Consider the following 23472-nt stretch of genomic DNA (forward strand, 5'->3'; position numbering starts at 1 on the left):
TGCAACAGGAGAGGCCACACCAGTGAGAGGCCCACGTACCACAAAAAAAAAAAACAAAAAAAAAACTCACCCAATTACAATTTGATACCTATCTCTGAGTTCTTTTACAGGAACTAAGGCCCCCACCCAGGGGGAGGACGGTAACTTCAGGCTGAGCCCAAGCACGTGGTCAGAGCCAGAAGGCTCACGATGGAGATTCCTGGAACACCACCCTGTCACCTAACCACCAACCAATCAGAGGAAGGTTACACACCTTGGAGCCCTCCCTGCAAATTTTGCCTATAAAAACTCTTCCCAAAAACCTTTGGAGAGTTCAGGCTTTCTGAGCATGAGCTGCCCATTCTCCTTGCTTGGCCCTGCAATAAACCATTCTCTGTTCAAACACCAAACCAAACAAAAAGAAATCCTCACCCAAGACTGCACAGCTAGTAATGGGGCACCAGGACTTAAACCCAGGCAGTCTGACTCCAGAGCCTGTGTGACTAACAACCACGTTATTCTGCCATTAATCCCGAAATCTCAAGGCCCCCCACACACACTGATTCCTCTAGTGGCCCTGCCAGGAAAGGGTGGAGGCGGTACGTGTGCTGACAAGCTTGAGCGAAGCTGGCAACGAGCCCACGTAGACAGAAACCTAAGAGGAGAATTGTTGCTCAGAGACATTCACAAAGGCTTTTACCCACCGTATCAGCTACTTCCAGTATAATTAATAACGTTGAGCGAAAACCAACCACAAATGCTCGGTGGAATCCAGTGACAAGTATTTATTGCTCACACGCCTGGGGTCAGCTGGGGTCAGTTAGGTGGCCCTGCTGATTTTGGCTGGAATCACTAATATGTCTAGGGGTCAAGCCTGGGTCCGGCTGGGACAGCTCAGCTCCACAGGGCTTTCATCCTCCTCCCAGGAGGCCACCGCAAAGTTACATAACAAAAGGCATGGATACAGGGAGGGGTGAAGGATCAGAGCCATCCTGGCAATCTCCCACACGCCCCGTTATCTTGGACACAAATTAATAGCATAAACTATGGCAGGGCAGAAGGGAAGGCAGTCACTATGCTGGAGCTCTGAACTCTGCCACTGATAGGCAATGACAGCAGCTGAGTCACTTAACCTCTCAGAGACTCAGTTTTCTCATCTGTAAAATGGGCACCTCCCCTCCATCCCTCCCTCCTTCCCTTTGGGAGCCAACAAAATAACAGAGGCTTGTGATCGGAGGCATCATTACTACTACTGACCTCACACCTGAACCCCTGTTAGGAAATCCTCCCTCTCCCTTTTATTCCTAAGGAGAGGGAGCTTCATTCCCAGCAGGCCGTGGGGTTCAGTCCTCTGAAGCTCACTCTCATCAGGTGGGGGGTACCTATCTGCAAAGCTTCACAAGGTGATGGGCTGGGGAGCAGGTAATGACAGAGAATAAACACAGAGCATCTTTCCAAAGCACTGATTTCCTATGAAGATTGTGTGGGAAGAAAAAAATGCACATTAAAATAAACCCAGCCGTGCTATGAAATAAGCTGCAAAATTCAGATCAAGCTTTCAAGTTGAAGAATGAGACTCCGGAGACATTTTGCTCTTGTGGTGACTGCTACACGCTAGACCCCACATCATTAATCTACTGAAAACCGGAGCCTGCAAACCAAATCTATTTTGTAAATAAAGCTTTATTGGAAAACAGCTATGCCTATCGGGCTACTTTTGCACTGTAACAGCAAGGTTGAGTAGTTGCAACAGAGACCGTATGGCCCGCAATTCTAAAATATTTATCATCTGGTCCTTTACAGAAACAATTTGCCAACCCCTGATCTCCTAGGATTCTTTGATGGAAAAGTTGGAAGAATTCTGTGCTATTCTGATAGCTGAGGCCTACAGGTCTAAGGCTTGAAGAGTAAACAATTGATTGCACGTTTATGATTCTCAGTGTTTTAAGTGAACAAACCGTTGCTTGATTCTAACAACAATCCTAAGAGATAGATGGGATTGTTACTGTTGCATTTGGTAGGTGAAGAAATTGAGTTCAAGAGATGAAACTTGTTCTAGCCCAGGTCATCTCAAATTTTAACGTGCAGGAGAATCCCCTGGGTATCTTGTTAAAACTGCAAATGCTAAATGAGTAGGCCTGGGTGGGAGAGTCTGCATTTCTTTTATATTTATATATACACACACATATATATATTTGACAGCCCCGGGTCTTAGTTGCAGCATACGGGATCTTCGTTGCGGCATGCGGGCTCTTAGTTGCGGCACGTGGGATCTAGTTCCCTGACCAGGGATGGAACCCGGGCCCACTGGGAGCGCTGAGTCTTAACAACTGGACCACCAGGGAAGTCCTGAGTCTGCATTTCTTTTTTTTTAAGATTATTTTTGATATGGACCGTTTTTAAAGTCTTTATTGAATTTGTTACAATATTGCTTCTGTTTTATGTTCTTTGGTCGCAAGTCATTTGGGAATCTTAGCTCCCCAACCAGGGATCAAACCCACAGTCCCTGCATTGCAAGGTGAAGTCCTAGCCACTGGACCTCCAGGAAAGTCCCCCCGAGTCTCCATTTCTAACCAGATCCTAAACTAGGCTGGTCCAGACCACTCTGTGAGTAGCGACGATCCAGACCAGAGTCCCTACCGGGAGGCACAGGGGTGCAAACCCAAGCCTCTAACCACTGAGCATATGGCGTCTCAGAGGAACCCTTATGAATGAGTCATACGCCCCGTGAGAAATTCGCATCCGCATCTCCCTGGCCCCTCTCAAAGACCCAGCCGAGGCTAGAACTTTACAGATTGCCTTGTTGTCCCACAACAGATCAATGGGGGACTGAGCCCCAGAGGGGGAAGTGGGCTGTAAAACCCACTCTCTCTCCCAGCCTCCATTCCCCCTCCAGAAGCCTCCATTGTTCTTTGGTGCTGTCCCTCCCCCGCACCTCCATCAGGAGCTTGGAGCCCAGATCTAGAGGTGGGACTTGTGCTCCAGGCCTGGCCAATCCACCCTAGCAGCCCCTCCTCCACCACAACAATTGGTTCAGGGATGGGCATGTGACCTGAGGCGGATCCAATCAGAGAGAGTTGCAGGACTTCTGCGGGAACTACCAGGAAGCTCTCACTCATTCCCTGATGTGTTTGAGGACGAGGGGTGCGAGGCTAGAACAGCAAAATGGGGGAAAGAGGAGGAGGGGATGGTTTTGCTCTCCAGGGTACATTCGGCAATGTGTAGAGACATTTCTGGTTGTCACAACTTAAAGGAGGAGGGCAGGGACATCTAGTGGGCGGGGACCAGGATTGCTGCTAAATACCCTACAAAGCACAGGAGGGCTCTCCTAGCAAAGAATCATCACCCAAAACGTCAATAGTGCCAGACCATGGGTCGGAGATTCTGTAGCCCTCTTGTCCCCATAGGACAACCTGGAGCTCCTACAGGCCAGTTAATGGAGCCTGAGAGTGGACTCTCACAGTGGAAAGCAGAGCCAGAAGATGGAGAGAAGCCGAGTCCTAGGGACATCACCAGAGCCCTGGATCCAGCTGTGCCTGAAGTCGAGCCCTGCTCCTGGACTTTTCCATCTTGTGTCCCAATGAATGACTCTTTGGCTTAAGCCTGTTCGATGAAGTTTTCTGTCACTTTCAAACCCTCCCAGCAATGTGGTGAAATAGGCCAGGCATACGTTCCTCTCACTGTTTCATTCATGGGCAGCCCCAGGCCAGAGGACCTGTGTGATCACACAGCAAGCCCATGGCATGCACAAAACTGGTATTTGTCCAGTGACCTCATACAGGGAAAATCTTATTTTTATAGTAAAACAAACGCAGATACGTGAAACAGAATGGCATGGTCACATTAATTCAAGATAAAATAGGAAACTTCAGAAATAGTCTGTTGTTGTAGTGACTGCTACAGATTATAAACAAGGGCCCAAACTGTTAAAGGAGTTAGGGAATGCAGTTGGGACTAGAGCCCAGATATTCTGACGTCTAGTGCAAGGGGATTCTGTACCCCAGCCTCCTTCACCTTCCTCATCATCCTTGGGAGATTACAAAATTTTCTCACACCCATTTTCTCACCCATACAGTGATCCTGCAATCAGGCCTGGATTGTTATTTAAGAAACTCGGGCCCAGGAGAGAAGTGACTTGTCCCTCCAAGCTATAATGCTCAGATCTGATTCAGTGAGGGCTTGAACTCAGATCTTAACAGATGGAGTCCACTTTCTGCTCTGCTTTTCTAGCTGGGCAAAAGGTAGAATCTGTGGTCACAGAGCAGGACTGTCTCACCAGAGCCTGGCCTGCCTGGCACCGTGCTCAGACCACAAGCAATAAGAGTGAAGGTTTAAGGCAGAGCGAGAACATCCATCAGGAACCCTCGCTCATTTTCTCCACCCTTCTCCCTGCCCCCCCCCACCCCCGCCAAAAACAAGGGGCTTATTGCAGTGCTAGGAGGACATTCGGAAGGCCACCTTCAGCGGCATCAAGTAAAGGGGCTTGGAAATCAGACCAACCTATGTTGGAATCCCCATTCTGCCGCTTAGAAGCTGTGTGGTCTTGGGCAAGTCACTTTACCTCTCTGAACCTCAGCTTCCTCCCTTGAAATATGGGACCCTTGTGCAAGGTTTTGTAAGGCTTAGATTAGGTAAGACATGTGAGTGCATCTGATGTATATGTTTGGTGAGTGTCAGCCTCCCTTTCTAAGAAGTTCCTGCTCTGACCCCACTTGGCAGAGGAAGTTACTGGAGAAGTACAAACTGTTGTCGTCTTAGGAGGAGATGATAGATACAGCCCTCCTCGGCCAGCACTCCCTCCTCCCTGTTGCTGGGACTGTCAAACCCTACCTGTGTGGGTCCGTTTTGTGCTTCTCCTAGGTAAGCACGTTCATGTTTTTCAAATCCTCACCGCATTGTTGCAAAACAGACTGGGCACACGTTTCTCTGCCTGGTTCACAGAAGAGCAGGCCCCGGGCCTAGAGACTTCCATGGCTTGTCCAGGGTCACACAGCAAGCCATAGCATGGCCTAGAACAGGCTTCCTCAACCTCGGCACCACTGACGTTCAGGGTGGGATAATTCCTTGTTATGACGGGCTGCCGGGGGCCTTATAGGATGTTTAACAGCATCTCTAGACTCTCCCCACTACATACCAGTAATACCCCATCCCCAGCCAAAAATGTCTCTGGACATTGCCAAATATCCCCTTGGTAGGCAATACCAGCTCCACTGAGAACCACTGGCCTAGAATGCTGTTTGCTCAGCACACCAACCTAATCTTTTCTATGAAAACACAACTCCAAGGGCCGACAACAACATTTTTCTTCTTCCCCTAACACATAACATAATCTCTTAAAAGCAGATAGAAGCCGTATTTCAATATCCACCTTTGGCATTTTTTCAAAGTAGTGCCAGGGTGACAGGTGGGGGAAATGGAAAAAAATATTTGGACACAGGCCATTTTTCCATTGGGCTTGGAGAAAATCCCCATCTTGCATTCCTAGTGTATCTCTGGCAGATAAGTTCACTCATAAAACCAGGGCCTTAGCCAGGGCCACACATATCGGACTCCTACAGACACACCGTGATCAGAGCCCTACTGCTGCCTACATTGGTGGCTGGAGGTAAGTCCTGTCACCCAGAGGCACATTTTCAGTCTCCTGGTGGGACTGGGGATGGGACCTCCCTGTACCCACTGGACTCAGTCCTGTGGTTATAAGAAAGCTGGAGTGAAGTTCCAAATAAGTGGAGCAAAGGGCAGGACTCTGCAACGTGTGGAGATCCTTCCAGAACGGGGATTCTCTATTTGGGATTTGGGAATTCAGCAAGTGTAGGTTACATCGTTTGGGTCATTGCTTCCGGGGCTCACGACCCTTTCTCTTTTTACGGCCTTCAGCTGTGGGCTCCCCACCTACCTGCCCAACCTGCCCAGGGTGGTTGGAGGTGAAGATGTGAGAGCCAACAGCTGTCCCTGGCAGGGGAGTCCCCCCACCCCTCCACTTCTGCCCCCCTGCCCTTACCTACCTCACATCACCCCCTTTGCCCTCCACCACGGGGTCTACTGTACTGGCAAAGATGAGGATTGGTGGGGACTCAGAGGGCAGGATGGGAAAATTCGCCAATAAAAAATACATTTCTGTTGGTCAACCTTGGGGGTGGAGGGAGAGGTGCCTTCTCCAGCCTTGATAAAGACCTGCCCTACCCCACAACCCATACACACAAATTCACAAATACAGTCTTGCTCTGTTAACCAATCAGATGCTTGCTTACACATGTACTGTTATCCTACGAATCATTCATCACCCCCTATGCAAATATTCCTTGCTTTAAGGAACCAACCAGTGCAAATTAATTTTTTTTTTTTTTTTTCTTTTTGGCTGCGTTGGGTCTCATTTTTGTGCGCGGGCTTCTCCTTGCGGTGGCAGAGCACGGGCTCTAGGCTCATGGGCTCAGTAGTTGCAGCGCACGGGCTCGGTAGATGTGGCTCGCGGGCTCTAGAGTGCAGGCTCAGTAGCTGTGGTGCACGGGCTTGGCTGCTCCACGGCATGTGGGATCTTCCTGGACCAGGGCTCGAACCCGTGTCCCCTGCATTGGCAGGCGGATTCTTAACCACTGAGCCACCAGGGAAGTCCCACAAATTAATTCTTAACTACAGACAAGTAGATGTTACCAATGAAAGTAAATGCTTCCTTACCTTAAAATAATCCTAGTGATATGGAGACTAAAAATTCTGGTTGGGGCACAGGCACAAATTACCAGGACCTGTTAGTGGTACGACTCCCGAAGAAAATACATGACGCTGACACTGACATAAATAAATATTGTAAAATCTCTCTAATCTGACGTGATTGGGACTGAGTAATTGAAAGGTTGGTTATAGCGAAATTATTAGAAACCACACATACATTTTTTAAACAACTTATTTTAATTTAAAACTTGTACATATATATTTGTTCACCAGTCTGTCTTGTGTAAACCACCCCCCACAACACATCATCTATAATTCCGTTTCTTTAGAGTAGAGCAATGACTGTGAGACATTCAAGAAGCCATCGCAATGAGCTCTTCCAGATTTTTATGACCTATTTTCTCAATTTTTCCGTTTTCTCTTCGATGCCTAATTTCACAGCAATTTTTCAAAAGTCAGGGTTATCTGGTCTCTTCCAAGCATTTAACTTAGTTTCCATATAAATCACAACTCACTTTTTGAACTCACGTTTCATCGGTTACATGTTTAATCAATTTACATAATTACAATACAAGCACAACTGGCATACGGAGGATTGGGAACAAAAAGGTTGAATCGGGGTGAGTGCTAGTGGTGAGTGTTCAGGGTACCCCATACAGCCGTCAGTATGTTTCACGGAGGGAATGGCAACATCTGTTCATCTTCCCCTCGGTTAAGAGAGCTTCAATCATAGATGGTGACCGATAGCTCGCAATTTATACACTTGGCTCTGTGTATTTTGCCAATTCTTTTGGCACTTCTCTCACACTCACATAATATATTTTTTCTGGAAAGTTGGAAGAGCGATCCTATACCTCCCCCTTAAGCAGAGGTCACCCTTGTGCTGAGAACCAATCAGTGCCGCCTACCAAAATATTTCCTCATCCTCTGGACCCGCTGACACTGCTGGTACAAAAGCATCCTTGCCTTGGGAACTGATTAATGCTGGTCTTGGAAGTGTCTCTCTACACTTCCTGCTTCTGCTTCCCTGGGAGATTTTTTTATTGGGGTTGGTGGGCAGGTCAAGCAGGGTGGGGACCAGGGTGAGGCAAGCAAGGCACTCACTTTGGGTGCAAAATCTAAGGAGGCACCACAAAACTCTGTAACCAAAATGAATATTTAAATGCAATATTTTTTAAAAAATCAAACTTTTTCATAAAGAAAAAAATAACAAAATTTTAAACAGATATAATTTGCTCTGAGTTGCCTGAGAGGTCTCTTTTGTTCCACACTCACCCCAAGATTATGATCCTAGATCATAACCCACCAGACACTCGAAGATAAAGTGCTATGTGATTCAAAATTAAAGTAGGATGTGTCAAGTTTCCAGACAGATTGTGGAGCCAGATGATCCCTGCTCTACCACATAGTAGCTGTATGAGTGGAGCAACTCAATTTACCTTTCTCGGTGGGTAATATTAAAAATGTACAACAGCCCTTATGGCGTGGACCACATTGTACAAATTTCTATTGGTTGCCTTAGTTTACTCATCTGTAAAATGGGAATAATAATAGTGCCTCATGGGATTGCTGTGATTATGATGTAAGCTGATTCACACTCTGAGCTCAAAACAGTGTCTAGTATATAGTAAGTGTTCAAATTATTAGACATTTAAAGTGTTAGCTATTGTAATTGTTAATCATCCCAAGAGCCCCTGACAGGCATTATGGCATTATGATCCCCATTTTCTAGACAAGGTAACTGGGGCTCAGAAAAGTTACATAATTGCCCAAAGTCACCCCGTTAGCCTGGCGGAAAGTGGAGATTCAAATTTGGTTCAACCTTTGCTCTTTAGCTACCCACAAATTTTATGGCCACACTTAGCTACCCACAAATTATGTTTCCATATTATTTCAAATTTTCACATCTGTAGGATGGTTTCAGCCTATTTTCAGATTTTGGGGGTGGGGACATCCTTTTAGGTGTCTTTTTTAATTTTGTCTAATTTTAAGCATTGTTTAAAAAGCCAGTTCATCTAAGGCCCCTTAATGTCAAGCAAACAAGAAAATGCCACGTGGATAATCAGATGTGAGGATGTTTGGAGAAAATCAGGCATCATTCCTGCTTTTCCTCCACGGGAACCCTGGTCAGAGCACACAATGCTCTGCTGTCACCTCCCTCCTCTCTGCTTGGCCTTGGCAAGGACTTGAAAGGAAGGGGAAGGAGATGGGACAGCTTTGGCAGAGAACCAAGCAGTGCCAAATGCAACCGCCTTAAAGTTCCAACCCACACCTATTAAACTATCAAATCTAAATAGAAACACGTTTTTCAGGAATAAAGACACAGACTTACTGGAGAATGGACTTGAGGATATGGGGAGGGGGAAGGGTAAACTGTGACAAAGCGAGAGAGAGGCATGGACATACCAAACATAAGGTAGATAGCTAGTGGGAAGCAGCCGCATAGCACAGGGAGATCAGCTCGGTGCTTTGTGACCACCTGGAGGGGTGGGATAGGGAGGGTGGGAGGGAGGGAGACGCAAGAGGGAAGAGATATTGGAACATATGTATATGTATAACTGATTCACTTTGTTATAAAGCAGAAACTAACACACCACTGTAAAGCAATTATACTCCAATAAAGATGTAAAAAAAGATAAAAAATTTTAAAAAAAGAAACACGTTTTTGTTTAAAAAAAAATGAGGGACTACCCTGGTGGCGCAGGGGCTAAGAATCCACCTGCCAATGCAGGGGACACGGGTTCGATCCCTGGTCCGGGAAGATCCCATATGTTGCAGAGCAACTAAGTGTACACACCACAACTACTGAGCCCACATGCTGCAACTACTGAAGCCTGCGCGCCTAGAGCCCATGGTCCGCAACAAGAGAAGCCACCGCAATGAGAAGCCCACGCACCGCAATGAAGAGTAGCCCCCACTTGCCGAAACTAGAGAAAGCCCGGGCACAGCAACTAAGACCCAATACAGCCAAAAATAAATAAAATAAAATACATTTTTTAAAAATACAAAAATATTTTTTAAAAGTTGAGGAGCTGTAGGGTAAGGTACACTTATGTATGTTCATATTCCTATCAGTGGGTTTAGTCCTGAGGGAAAAGCTAGAGCAACAGGTGACAAGTTCCGCAGGAAAGACCAGACCCTTGCCTGGTGAGTCTACTTTCATTCATTCACTCACTCATCCATCCATCCATTCATTCATTCATTTGCTGATTCACTCACTTGTTCAATTTATTAAGGACCCACCATGAGACATGTACTGTTCTAGGCACCTGGAATACAGCAGTGGGAAGAAAATTCACAGAGCTTATATTAAAGTGGGAGAGACAATAAACAATTGAATGGGTAAATTCATAATGTCAGGTGATGATAGATACTATGATGAAAAATAAAGCAGGACCAGAGGAAAGGAGACGTGTGTGTTCATACGTGTGCATAGGTGTGTAAGGATGTACGTGTGCACATGAGCGTGCATACTCTGTTTTAGGTAAGGTCACAGAAGGCCTCACAGAGAAGAAAACCTTGAGCACAGACCTGTAGGAAGTGAAGGAGAAAGCTATGATAATACATAAGAGAAGAATAGTCCAGGCAGAAGGAACAGCAAGTGCAAAGGCCCTGAGGCAGAAGTGGGCTTGGTGTATTTCCAGAACCTCGTGGAGGTCAGTGTGGCTGGAGCAGAAGGGAGTGGGAGCCTATAAGGTCAGGGAGGTCATGTAGAGACTTGTAGAGCCTTGTTCAGTTTGGGGTTTCACACTGTGTAATAGGGGGAGCCACTGGCTGTTAGAGCAGAGAAGAGATATAATCATGCTTACATTTTAAAAGGATCATTCTGGCTGCTGTGTTGAGAAATGGGGTGAGGGAGGGGCCAGAGTGAGAGCAGGGAGAATACATAGGAAGCTACAATAATAATCCAGGTGAGAGTTAAATAAAGATGGTTGGGACCAGCAGTTGAGGTGGTAAGAGGGATGCGTTCTGTCTACATATTCTGGAAGTAGAGCTGGCAGGATTTGCTGGTAGTTTAGAATGAGGCATATGAGAGAAAGAGAAGCATCAAATTCACTGCCTAGTGTTTTGGCCTGAGCAGCAGGTACAGTGGGGTTGCCATTTACCAAGATGGGAAAACACAGACTTGGGGCGGGGCGGGGGGGAAATCAAAATTTTGGTTTACACATATTAAATTGGAGGAATATGTCCTAAAGAAATAGCTCCCAAGAAGGGAAAAAACCCAACAAGTCAGGTTGCCCAAAGATGTTCAAAACAATCACTTTTTATTTATTTTATTTTTGGCTGCATTGGGTCTTCGTCGCTGCGTGTGGGCTTTCTCTAGTTGCGGCGAGCAGGGGGCTACTCTCCCTTGCGGTGCGCGGGCTTCTCATTGTCGTGGCTTCCCTTGTTGCGGAGCTCAGGCTCTAGGCGCGCGGGCTTCAGTAGTTGTGGCACACAGGCTCAGTAGTTGTGGCTCGCGGGCTCTAGAGTGCAGGCTCAGTAGTTGTGGCGCACGGGCTTCTTTGCTCCGTAGCATGTGGGATCTTCCCAGACCAGGGCTCGAACCCGTGCCCCCTGCAGTGGCAGGTGGATTCTTAACCACTGTGCCACCAGGGAAGCCCAGCAATTACTTTTTAATACTGTCTTTATTTAAATTTTTGACACTTTGTTCATCAGAGATTTTTTGTGCTAATTTTCTAAAGATTATTAAAAATGTTATTTATCCTGATTACCGAGTTTCTTGGTGCCCCCTTAGATTTTGCACCTCAGGTGAATGCCTTGCTCACCTTACCCTGGCCCCGCTCTCAGGGCTGGGAAGCTGCAGAGCAGAGGAGCCTGGTCCTTTCAGTGACCAGAGCACCTGCACTTCTTCACAGGTCTCCCTGCAGTACAGCTCCTATGGCCAGTGGCGCCATACCTGCGGAGGGTCTCTGACAGGCCAAAACTGGGTCCTGACAGCTGCCCACTACATCAGGTAAATGCTTTTCCCCAGTCTCCCAGCCCACTCACCCCACTGGCCAATGCTCATCCCTCAGAGCTGGAGCCCAGATGGCCTGAACCACCCTGTGTAAAGGAGACTTGCACATAACCACTTCCTCAGCCGAGAAACAAGTTCTCATCAATGTATAGTTCAGTCTGTTGGTCAGTTGATGGGCCCATACGTGACATGGGTTAAGTATCCCTTGCGGGGCGCTGAGGGGGACTATGGAAAGGGAGGAGGCCCATTTCCTATCCTCTTGGGGGAACTAGATGTGGCCTCAGGATCTGGAACTGGGTTCCCTTGAGCAACTTGAACTACTACTCCAAGCCTCAATACCATCACCTGCTAAAAATCAGGCAACAGAATTTAGTGTGGATTAAATGTGATGATGCATTAAAGGGGCTGGCTCTTAGTAAGTGCTCAATAAAAGTGAACTGGTACCATTATAAAGGCCCACAAGGGACAGGAAAGGCTCTGTGACATTCGTTGTTCACCTGTCCTCTTCCCTCCCTACAGCCTCTGCTTATCTCACACCGGTTGGTGCTCACTGGAGTTTCTGCTGGGCCAATGTAATGCTTTCATAGCCAGGAGAGGTCCCTTCTCCTCACCTGATTTACAAGTTCTAGGAGGCAGGCGGGGGGAAATAATAGAGGCCTGGGCATCCGGAGTCCTGGTTCTAGCTCTGAATTGTCACTAATGAGCTGCAAAACTCTGGACCATTTCTCCTCCCTGAGCTTCAGGTTCCCCATCTAAAAATAGGAGGTGAAGGGTTAAATTAAAAGATGCCCTTGAGGGTAAATGACTGCTGTTATCTCTGTATGCATCTCACTTCCCCCATAGTAACACAGAGTTTATATTATTATAACTTTTATTTTATATCATAGTTTACAGTTGGTATAATATAGTTGCAATTACTGTTTGGTTATAGTTATTATAACTAACCGATTGCCCAGAGGGAAGAAAAATTCCCAGCGCCAACTAGTAGCTCTTGGAGCAGGCACTGACTTGGGCCCATCCCAGCATTGCCCAGAGCCAGGCCTCCAGACAGTGCATTGATTGGGGTGTCCCTGCCCATAGGGGCCCAGAGAGAGGAAAGGACAGCCCAGAGCTTACCTTCTCCGCTCGGCCCCCTTTCCCAGTTCCTCCAGGACCTACAGCGTGGTGCTGGGCCAGCACTGCCTCGCCACCCATGAGCTTGGCTCGCTGACCGTCAAGGTCTCCAAGCTTGTGGTGCAAGAGGACTGGAACTCCAACCAGCTCTCCAAAGGGTGTGTTCTGTCTGGGTGCACTTGGGGGGTGGGTTGGCAGGGGTGCAGAGCGGGGATGGGGCGTCTCCCAGAAGGCAGTGGGTGCAACCCTGCCCCATCCTTTGCTCCTTCTGTAGGGAGTGGGGAGGAGCTCTCGGCCCCAAAGATGCCTGGGCTGGGCTGTGACTAGGGGAGGGAGAGGCAAAGACTGTCAGAGCGACCTGAATCTCCTGCCAGTTAAGCCTGCAGCTCCCCTGTCTACCGCAGGCACTCACTGACCGTGTATTTATTCTGTGCCAAGTCCTGGGGACACAGGGATAGGTCTGCAGGTCCCACTATAAGTGGAGTCTATGAGTGGAGTAGGACAAGTCCCTCTGCTGTTCCCTACTCTGTGTCCCCTCCCAACACGCCTTTGACATTTTTCAAAGATTCCCTGATACTCTGCTGGGACAGCCTGGGGTAACACACACAGGAAGCTGGCAAGGGGCACAGAGCTCTGCAAAGCCCCCCAGTGATTGTTCCCCGACCTGCAGGGAGATGGCAACTCCGCTTCCCCCAACCCCTCGTAGACAAGCACATACCATCCTATGTTCACCCGCCATGTCCCACATGCCGTGCTGGGTGCTGGACGCACAGAGATGCACAGGTCACCACGCCAGCTCTCAAGGAGCCCACGGCCAGAAGTGTGGCTGGGAGGCAGTGCGGGGTGGCGGTTAGGGGTCGAGCTTCTAGAGCCTGGAGGCTTAGATACATTCGAATACTGACCGCGTGGCCCAGCACGAGTTCCTTAGCCTTTCTGTGCCTCAGTTTCCTCTTTGGTAAAATAAGGACAGTAATAGTGTCTACCTCTAGGGTTGTTGCGAGGATTAAATGAGATAATGTATGTAAAGCACTTAGAAAAAGTCCTGGCACACGATAGAAACCACATGTGTGGGCTATTAGCAGTAATAGTACAGTAATGGTGCAATGAAGAGGTGTAAGTGCTGGGATCTATGTCTGAGCCATCAAAGTAGAGGGGAGTGGTCCCAGGAAGTGGAAAAAAGGAGGGAGAGGAAGAAGAAGCAGGGAAGGTTCTCTGCCCGTCAGAAAACTGGCGGAATCAACCCCTTCCTCCCGCCCGGTCCACTCTCAAGGTGCATTAGAGATTAATTCACATCTAATTCCCCTTCTAGCCGGAAGTTTGCAAGGGCTGGGCCATGCCTGATTCAATTTGTTAATATGGTGTATCACGTTGATTGATTTGCGTATATTGAAGAATCCTTGCATTCCTGGAATAAACCCCTGAATCTCCACCCCCTATCCCAGGGAGCGGGCACATGTAGGGGCAGGGAATATTTGCTGGAACATCAGACGTCTTTCGTCATCACTAATCCTGAGATCCAGGTGGTGTTAAACAAAATTCAGAGCCATGGGTTCACTCACGCCTTCATTCCACAGGTATCTGTTGAGCACCTACTATATGTCAGGCCCTGTTCTAGGCACCAGGAAACAACAGTGAGTGAAACACACAAGGCCCCCAGTCCTGCAGGGTTTAGGGGGCCGCCTAAACCCGAGCATCTCATTGCAGCTCAGGGGACTCCCCCTTTCTGATCACACAAGCAAGAATAGGCACTCCAGTGACCAGCAGAGACTGTGCCCAGCCAGCCTGGTCTTCCACTAGGACAGGCAGGAGTGGCGGGGGTCGCCAACCCTCCAGAACCTTACAGTCCAGGTCGCCTTCCCAGTGAGCTCTCTTCCACCCCCAGGAGTTAGTTTGCACAATCACGCCAACGAACACTTAGTGCCTTCTTTGTGCCAGGCAATGTGCTAGGTGTTTCCTGAGCGTTATCATATTTATTCCTCACAACAGCCCCAGGCGGGAGGTACTGTTATTATCCCCAACTCACAGGTGAGGAAACCACGACCTGGGAAGTGAAGGAACTTGCCTGAAGATACAGATCCAGAAAGTAGCATTAAATCAGGTGTTATGTCCCCAGCAGAGGCCTGATCTGAGCACATCTTCAAAACACTTTCATCATCGTCGTCATGACTGTCCCCACTTTCTGGGGACAGAAAGTTGTCTTCCCTCTTCCTCCTTCCCCATCATCTTCCCGAAACCCAGAGGTATCCCTCATCCTCTCCCAATCCCCAAGAGCAGATCTGCAGTTCCAGAAAGGCCTTTAGAAAGAAGAACCCCAGCCATCTCTTCAAATCTGCATAATTTATCCACATGCAAGGGCTCTTCTGCAGCCCAAGATGCCACTCTTGAATGGCTGCCCAGAACGTTCACTCTGCCAAATCTTCCAGAAGACTCTGCATCACAGCCCTGGGGAGAGCGGGAGGATGCCCTGTGGCCATAACACCCTGTGATCCTTCATCCAGGCAGCCTGCTGTGGTCCAGCACCGATGATGGTGCACAAAGGATGCGGGGTGTCCGTGAGTCATGAGTCAGTCTCTGCCCCCAAAGGGACTTGTCAACTAGATGAAGTACACACAGACAAGACACTGGAAAGCCGTAAAATGACACAGAATGGGTCCAGGGAAGCCTTAAGAGATGGGGAGGAGATGGGTGGGCAGAGAGTGGAGAAGGGCCTTTTCACATACATGTGGACTCTCTATGTGGCCTGGGCTTCTTCACGGCACGGAGGTTAGGACCCAAGAACAGGAATCCTGAAGGACCAGACAGAAGCTGCATTTTCTCATGCCCTAGTCTCAGAAGTCACATGGTGTCACTTCCTCTATATCACAGTCCCCCACCCCCCAACCAGAGGGAAGAAACCCAGACCCCTCCTCTCAAAGGACAGGGTGTCAACATCACATTGCAACAAGCACCGATAGGATGGGAGATCTCACTGCGGCCATCGTGGAAAATGTAATCTGCCAATCACTAAAGGTTTCCTAGACAAGGACGTGAGACTAATGGATAAATCTGGCAGCAGAACTCAAGGTGGAAGGGTGAGTAAAGGCAAAAAGGCCTTTCAGCCTGAACATCTACTGTTTTCTAAACCAAACATAGGAAGCATACGGCTGGGACAGACATTACCAAGCAGTCATGGATTTATTTCCTTGCTGACCCTGGACAGAGCCTCAGAATCCTTGTCAACACAGCCTGCCAGGCAGCCACAAACTAATCCATCAGAGTGGACATTGCAAGACAAACCTATTTGCCCCCCCTGTTCTGTACAGTCCCCTGAAAGACCTCGGGGGAATTTAGGGCTCCAAGCTCCACCAGGGACAAAATGCAACCCTGGGGTTTAACCACAGCTGCTCCCCAACCCCTCATAGCCCCAAAGAAGGAAGATTCACCATCAGGCTGGCCGAGGAGGGGGTTTGATGGTCCCCGCTGGGGCTAAAATCAGAAATATAATTGGGGCAGGACCAGTCAACCCTCTCTTTATGCTCTGCCTCTTGACAAACCCAGGAACGACACTGCCCTGCTCAAACTGGCCAACCCCATCACCCTGACTGACAAGATCCAGCTTAGCTGCCTACCGCCCACTGGCGCCAATCTACCAACAACTACATCTGCTATGTCACGGGCTGGGGAAGGCTGCAGAGTAAGTGGGTGCTGGGAACCCCAAGGATCCCAAGGGAGGGAAGGGAGGCGATGTCACTCCTGTCCAGTCAGGGGCTCTCTCCCCACTCATCATCCAGGGAGTCTGGAAAAACTGGCTGCTGCCTTGGAGAAGCAGGATAGCGTAGATGGATAATCAAGTGGGATTTATCCCAGGAATGCAAGGATTCTTCAATATACGCAAATCAATCAACGTGATACACCATATTAACAAATTGAAGGAGAAAAACCATATGATCATCTCAGTAGATGCAGAGAAAGCTTTTGAAAAAATTCAACACCCATTTATGATAAAAACCCTCCAGAAAGTAGGCATAGAGGGAACTTTCCTCAACATAATAAAGGCCATATATGACAAACCCACAGTCAACATCGTCCTCAATGATGAAAAACTGAAACCATTTCCACTAAGATCAGGAACAAGACAAGGTTGCCCACTCTCACCCTCTTATTCAATATAGTTTGGAAGTTTTAGCCAAAGCAATCAGAGAAGAAAAGGAAATAAAAGGAATCCAAATCGGAAAAGAAGAAGTAAAGCTGTCACTGTTTGCAGATGACATGATACTATAAATAGAGAATCCTAAAGATGCTACCAGAAAACTACTAGAGCTAATCAATGAATTTGGTAAAGTAGCAGGATACAAAATTAATGTACAGAAATCTCTGGCATTGTTATACACTAATGATGAAAAATCTGAAAATGAAATTAAGAAAACACTCCCATTTACCATTGCAACAAAAAGAATAAAATATCTAGGAATAAACCTACCTAAGGAGACAAAAGACCTGTATGCAGAAAATTATAAGACACTGATTAAAGAAATTAAAGATGATACAAATAGATGGAGAGATATACCATGTTCTTGGATTGGAAGAATCAACATTGTGAAAATGACTCTACTACCCAAATCAATCTGCAGATTCAATGCAATCCCTTTCAAACTACCACTGGCATTTTTCACAGAACTAGAACAAAAAATTTCACAGTTTGTATGGAAACACAAAAGACCCCGAATAGCCAAAGCAATCTTGAGAACGAAAAAAGGAGCTGGAGGAATCAGGCTCCCTGACTTCTGACTATACTACAAAGCTACAGTAATCAAGACAGTATGGTACTGGCACAAAAACAGAAATATAGAACACGATAGAAATCCCAGAGATAAACCCACGCACATATGGTCACCTTACCTTTGATAAAGGAGGCAGGAATGTACAGTGGAGAAAGGAGAGCCTCTTCAATAAGTGGTGCTGGGAAAACTGGACAGGTACATGTAAAAGTATGAGATTAGAACACTCCCTAACACCATACACAAAAATAAGCTCAAAATGGATTAAAGACATAAGTGTAAGGCCAGAAACTATCAAACTCTTAGAGGAAAACAGGCAGAACACTCTATGACATAAATCACAGCAAGATCCTTTTTGACCCACCTCCTAGAGAAATGGAAATAAAAACAAAAATAAACAAATGTGACCTAATGAAACTTCAAAGCTTTTGCACAGCAAAGGAAACCATAACCAAGACCAAAAGACAACCCTCAGAATGGGAGAAAATATTGGCAAATGAAGCAACTGACAAAGGATTAATCTCCAAAATTTACAAGCAGCTCATGCAGCTCAATAACAAAAAAACAAACAAGCCAATCCAAAAATGGGCAGAAGACCTAAATAGACATTTCTCCAAAGAAGATATACAGATTGCCACCCAACACATGAAAGAATGCTCAACATCATTAATCATTAGAGAAGTGCAAATCAAAACTACAATGAGATATCACCTCACACCAGTCAGAATGGCCATCATCAAAAAATCTAGAAAAAGGGCTTCCCTGGTGGCGCAGTGGTTGAGAGTCCGCCTGCCGATGCAGGGGACACGGGTTCGTGCCCCGGTCCGGGAAGATCCCACAAGCCACGGAGCGGCTGGGCCCGTGAGCCGTGGCCGCTGAGCCTGTGCATCCGGAGCCTGTGCTCCGCAACAGGAGAGGCCACAACAGTGAGAGGCCCGTGTACCGCAAAAAAAAATCTAGAAACAATAAATGCTGGAGAGGGTGTGAAGAAAAGGGAAAACTCTTGCACTGCTGGTGGGAATGTGAATTGGTACAGCCACTATGGAGAACAGTATGGAGGTTCCTTAAAAAATTACAAATAGAGCTACCATATGACCCAGCAATCCCACTACTGGGCATATACCCTGAGGAAACCATAATTCAAAAAGAGTCATGTACCAAAATGTTCATTGCAGCACTATTACAATAGACAGGAGATGGAAGCAACCTAAGTGTCCATCATCGGACACTTTTATGGCTGCAATATTACTCAGCCATAAAAAGAAACGAAATTGAGTTATTTGTAGTGAGGTGGATGGACCTACAGTCTGTCATACAGAGTGAAGTAAGTCAGAAAGAGAAAGACAAATACCGTATGCTAACACACATATATGGAATCTAAGAGAAAAAAAAAAGGGTCATGAAGAACCTAGGGGTAAGATGGGAATAAAGACACAGAACTACTAGAGAATGGACTTCAGGACACGGGGAGGGGGAAGGGTAAGCTAGGACAAAGTGAAAGAGTGGCATGGACATATATACACTACCAAACGTAAGGTAGATAGCTAGTGGGAAGCAGCCGCATAGCACAGGGAGATCAGCTCGGTGCTCTGTGACCACCTAGAGGGGTGGGATAGGGAGGGTGGGAGGGAGGGCGACACACGAGGGAAGAGATGTGGGAACATATGTATATGTATAACTGATTCACTTTGTTATAAAGCAGAAACTAACACACCATTTTAAAGCAATTATACTCCAGTAAAGATGTAAAAAAAAAAAAAAAGAATTCAGACTGCCTGGCTTCAAATCCAGCTCCTCCACTTACTTGCTATGTGACCTTTGGCACATTACTTAATTAGCTTTTCCACACTGAAGTTTCCTCATCTGTAAAATGGGGATAATAACAGCACCTGTATCACAGAGTTGTCAATAATCCATGGGAAGCACTTAGCCCAGCGCCTGGCACATAGTAGGTGTTGTGTGTTAATTGTTGTCACTGTCAGTATGACAGAATGAGGGTTACATTGACTACATGACTTCTGGCACAGAAGTCCCTTTTCTTTTTCTCCCCTTTTTTGGCCATGCCACGTGGCATGTGGGATGTGGGATCTTACTTCCCCAGCCAGAGATTGAACCCATGCCCCCTGCAGTGGAAGTGCAGAGTCCTAACCACTGGACCGCCAGGGAAGTCTCCAGAAGTCCCTTTATATGGCCCAAAGCCAGAGTCCAAAATAGCATTCACTCTGTGATCTCAGGATTCCAGAGCTCCACAAAGGTCCCTGGGGCCCTCATCGGACTCTCTGCTCCCCATCTCAAAACTCATCTGTCCCACGTGCCTCCTGACCTTGCTGTTCAGACCCTGGCTACATGTGGGTCTCCTTTTGACGTAAGCCCTAAGGGTCAGAGATCCAATGACAGTAGGCCACCAAGAAGGAACAGAGGACCTGCCCTCCCCTTGTAAAATCACCAGAGGTTTGGAGAACTCTAGGAAGGCTCATGCAGATAAGTGGTTTTTTTTTTTCATAATGACATATATCTATAAGTGACACGTTTTCTCAGAGGTACATCAACACACATACACTCAAATTAGTATCACCCTCTTGCCTGGCTTATCTGCAAAAACATGGATACATGGAAACTCAGGAGAAGTAAGAAGTGGGAAGTGTATCTCATGCTTACTGAGATACAAGCACAACCACTGGTTCATTTATCAGAAAACACCCAGGCAGAAAGTATTTCACTGGAGGCAGCAAGAGCCAGGGAAGGGTCCAAATGCTTGGCCTTATCCCCAGCTCTGTTGGTCACTAGCTGTGTAATCTTAGCTTCAGTTTTCTCATCTGTAAAATGGAAATACGGTTGGCAAAGGTTAAAAGAGATGACAAAAGAGATGTGAAAATGCTTATACACTTGCAAAATATAATACAGGTTAGACTAGATTTAATTAGGATGGTCTTGGGGAAGCTGCTTAACTTCTCTTGGCTTCAATGTCGCATCTGTCCCAATGTCCAAAATAGGAATAAATACTTACTGTGAGGATTAGCTTAGTATTTTGAACGGTCTAATAAAATGCAAGTGAAGAATATTATTAGTCTTTGACATGAGTAGCAGTGATGATAGTAATGAAAGTGATGGTGGCAGTGTCGTTGGGAGCCATTAGGAAAGCTCTACTTTCAATGCATTCAAATATTTTTCCCAAGCTGGGTCTCCAGATGCCAGCAGGCTCACCGTCATATTTAAGGTAAGTGGTAGAAACCATGGAGCCAGCACAACAAAATGGAGTTTGTTATAAGGATTTAAGAGACTCAGCCAAGGACAGAGACAGCCAGGCTTCAGGAAGAGGAGAGAATCAGGGGCTGAAAGACTATGAGAAACTCAGGAAACCCTCTCTCAGAATTTCTTTTCTTCGTGGATCTACTTCATCCTTCTCTCCCTAGAAGAAAATGGCAGCCACTACCCACAGCTCCCAGATTTATATCCTCTCTGGCTGGGATTTCTTAGTCCCACCCCCAAATTCTCAGGAGAAGGAGCTCATTGGCTTAGCTGGGGTCAGGTGTTCACCCCTGAACCAATCAGCTGTGGCCAGAACACTACCCAATCAACTGTGAGGATACAGTATGGGCAAACATGGCTGCTCTCATGGCAACCCTATGGATGGAGGAAAGTAAGAGGGACCATAAAGAGGCTGGGCATCCACTACTTGCTTTTTCTCAGGAGTCCCTTTGTCCCTGTAACACCTTCTCTCTTGTCTCATGCAGCCCGCGGAGCTCTTCCTGACATCCTGCAGCAGGGCGAGCTGCTGGCTGTGGACTCTGCCACATGCTCCCAACCTGGTTGGTGGGGTAGCACTGTGAAGACCAATATGATCTGTGCTGGGGGTGATGATGTGATCTCCAGCTGCAATGTGAGTGCAGGAAGTCAGGTGACCCCGCATACACACTGACAAAATGAGGCTGAGGATGGGGAGAGTCTCTCAGGGTCCTGGACTCCATCCTCCCAGCTGCTAGCAAAGCACTGGGAAACAGCTTCACACATTTGAACCCTGACCTTTGTCCTTGCAGTCTTCAGAAAAGATATTTTGAGATTCTCCTTGTAGTAGTGTCCACCCTCTCACTGCTGGGAAGTCCTTCCTTGGGTCTCATTGAGGTCTCTCATGACTGTCATCTCTCTTATTCTTTCCTCTGTGTAGTAAGGGAGCCAAGGGGACATATTTGCTGGGTTAGGACCTTTCTAAGGTGATTTCAAGTTTATCTGTTGAATTAGTCCCATTCATGACCCAACGTAGCCCTTCATGGTAGCTGCCACAGAGCCTTTCTGATACAGTGTCTTAACCAAAAGGACTTGCTATGTGGTGGACTTTGAAGCAGAGTGGGGACAGAGCGGGAAGGAGCTTCACGCATCCTTCAGATCACACTGGGCCCCTACACTCTCTGCCCAGGCAGACGGGCCCCCAGGAAACTCCGTCAACGGGAGGATGTGGCCGGTGGTGATTGAGCGCGTGGCATTCTAACTCTGGGTCACGTCCCAGCTCCTCCACTTTACTGCTTGCACAGCCTCAGTCTGAGGGCTTCTGTTTTCCTCTCTGATGAAATGGGGATACTGCAACACTTACCTCATAGGTTTTGGTAAAGATTAAATGAGATAAGGCCTATAAAGTGCTTGGCACCATTCCAGGCACACAGAAAGAATAAATGCTAGCTCCTGTTGGTATTATGGTGCCATCTTGAGCTGTAACCGCAAGGGCTGGCCTCTGAGAATATGGCAACCCACCGTAGAACAATATAAATGCACTGCCAACATGTAAAACACAGGGCTCTGAAGGGTAGCCCCTTCCCCTCCCCTCCCATCGCCCCACCCAAGCTCAAAGGCCCCTCCTGACAGACCACTGGCCTTCCCCAGGGGGACTCCGGCGGACCACTGAACTGCCAGGCGGCTAATGGCCAGGGGCAAGTGCACGGCGTGGTCAGCTTCGGGTCCTCCCTTGGTTGCAACTACTACCACAAGCCCTCCGTCTTCACACGGGTCTCCAACTACATTGACCGGATCAATTCGGTAAGAACCGGACCAGCCCTGTGCCCCCCAGGCCCTGCCCTGGCCCTGGCCCCATGAGGGCCATGCCCACCTGACTTCTGAGGACCCTCTCCCTCCTCTTGAGAGCTAGGAGGCTGCAGACCTGGGCAACCCCTGCAGGATCCCCCATAGGCCCCAACATTTCTGCGTGAGTTGAGTGAAAAGGCACATAGAGGGTGGACTTATCCAAAGAGGTTGAAAATAAAGGTTACTCCTCCAGCATTAATAGCAGGTTCCCTAGGATTCATGGGGTATTTTGGTTTTGCTTATCTACGTGTAGGCCCAGACCCCACTGCCCAATGCTATATTCATCTGCAAAGCCCAAAACCTGGTCGTTTGAGATCCTCACAGCCTTAATTATTGGAAATTAGTCATTCTAAAGGGCCCCCCAGCTGTTCTGCAGGGTGACCAATCATCTCAGTTGGCGCTGGACTGGGAAGGTGCCTGGGATGCAGGACTTTCTGTTTCAGACCAAGGCAGCCCAGGTAAGTGGGGCTGAGCTGATCCCACTATGACTGTGAATGTGTCCCCAGAGAGCTTTAGCCTGTGAGCTCAAAACCAGTGCCTCACAAACTTCCACACCAGCTCAATTCCTATTTTTAAAAAACAGTGAATAGGGCTTCCCCGGTGGCGCAGTGGTTGAGAGTCCGCCTGCCGACGCAGGGGACACGGGTTTGTGCCCCGGTCCAGGAAGATCCCACATGCCGCGGAGCAGCTGGGCCCGTGAGCCATGGCCGCTGAGCCTGCGCGTCTGGAGCCTGTGCTCCGCAACGGGAGAGGCCACAACAGTGAGAGGTCCGCGTACCGAAAAAAAAAACAAAACAGTGAATAAACATTCATTTATGATGAAAACCAGAAAAACATTTTATTTAAAAAAAAAACCAAAAACTGGCACCAATCTTGGGAGCAGCCATGGATACAGGGAGAGTTGTCACAGGAAGGGCAGGC

The 23472-nt window shown here is 47.6% G+C and overlaps 1 protein-coding gene across 1 annotated transcript; it reads left to right on the forward strand.

The window, feature by feature from the left end:
• The first annotated feature begins 5139 nt into the window (after window positions 1-5139).
• Window positions 5140-23181, forward strand: LOC116753406 (chymotrypsin-like elastase family member 2A). The gene is given in 7 exon segments (XM_032631181.1): window positions 5140-5170; window positions 11308-11605; window positions 12751-12879; window positions 16259-16350; window positions 16353-16394; window positions 21213-21358; window positions 22354-23181. Coding segments are annotated over 7 exon segments (948 nt in total). The 3' UTR covers window positions 22564-23181.
• Window positions 23182-23472: the final 291 nt, after the last annotated feature.

The sequence above is a fragment of the Phocoena sinus genome, chromosome 1 (assembly GCF_008692025.1).
Source record: "Phocoena sinus isolate mPhoSin1 chromosome 1, mPhoSin1.pri, whole genome shotgun sequence".
Lineage (NCBI taxonomy): Eukaryota > Metazoa > Chordata > Mammalia > Artiodactyla > Phocoenidae > Phocoena > Phocoena sinus.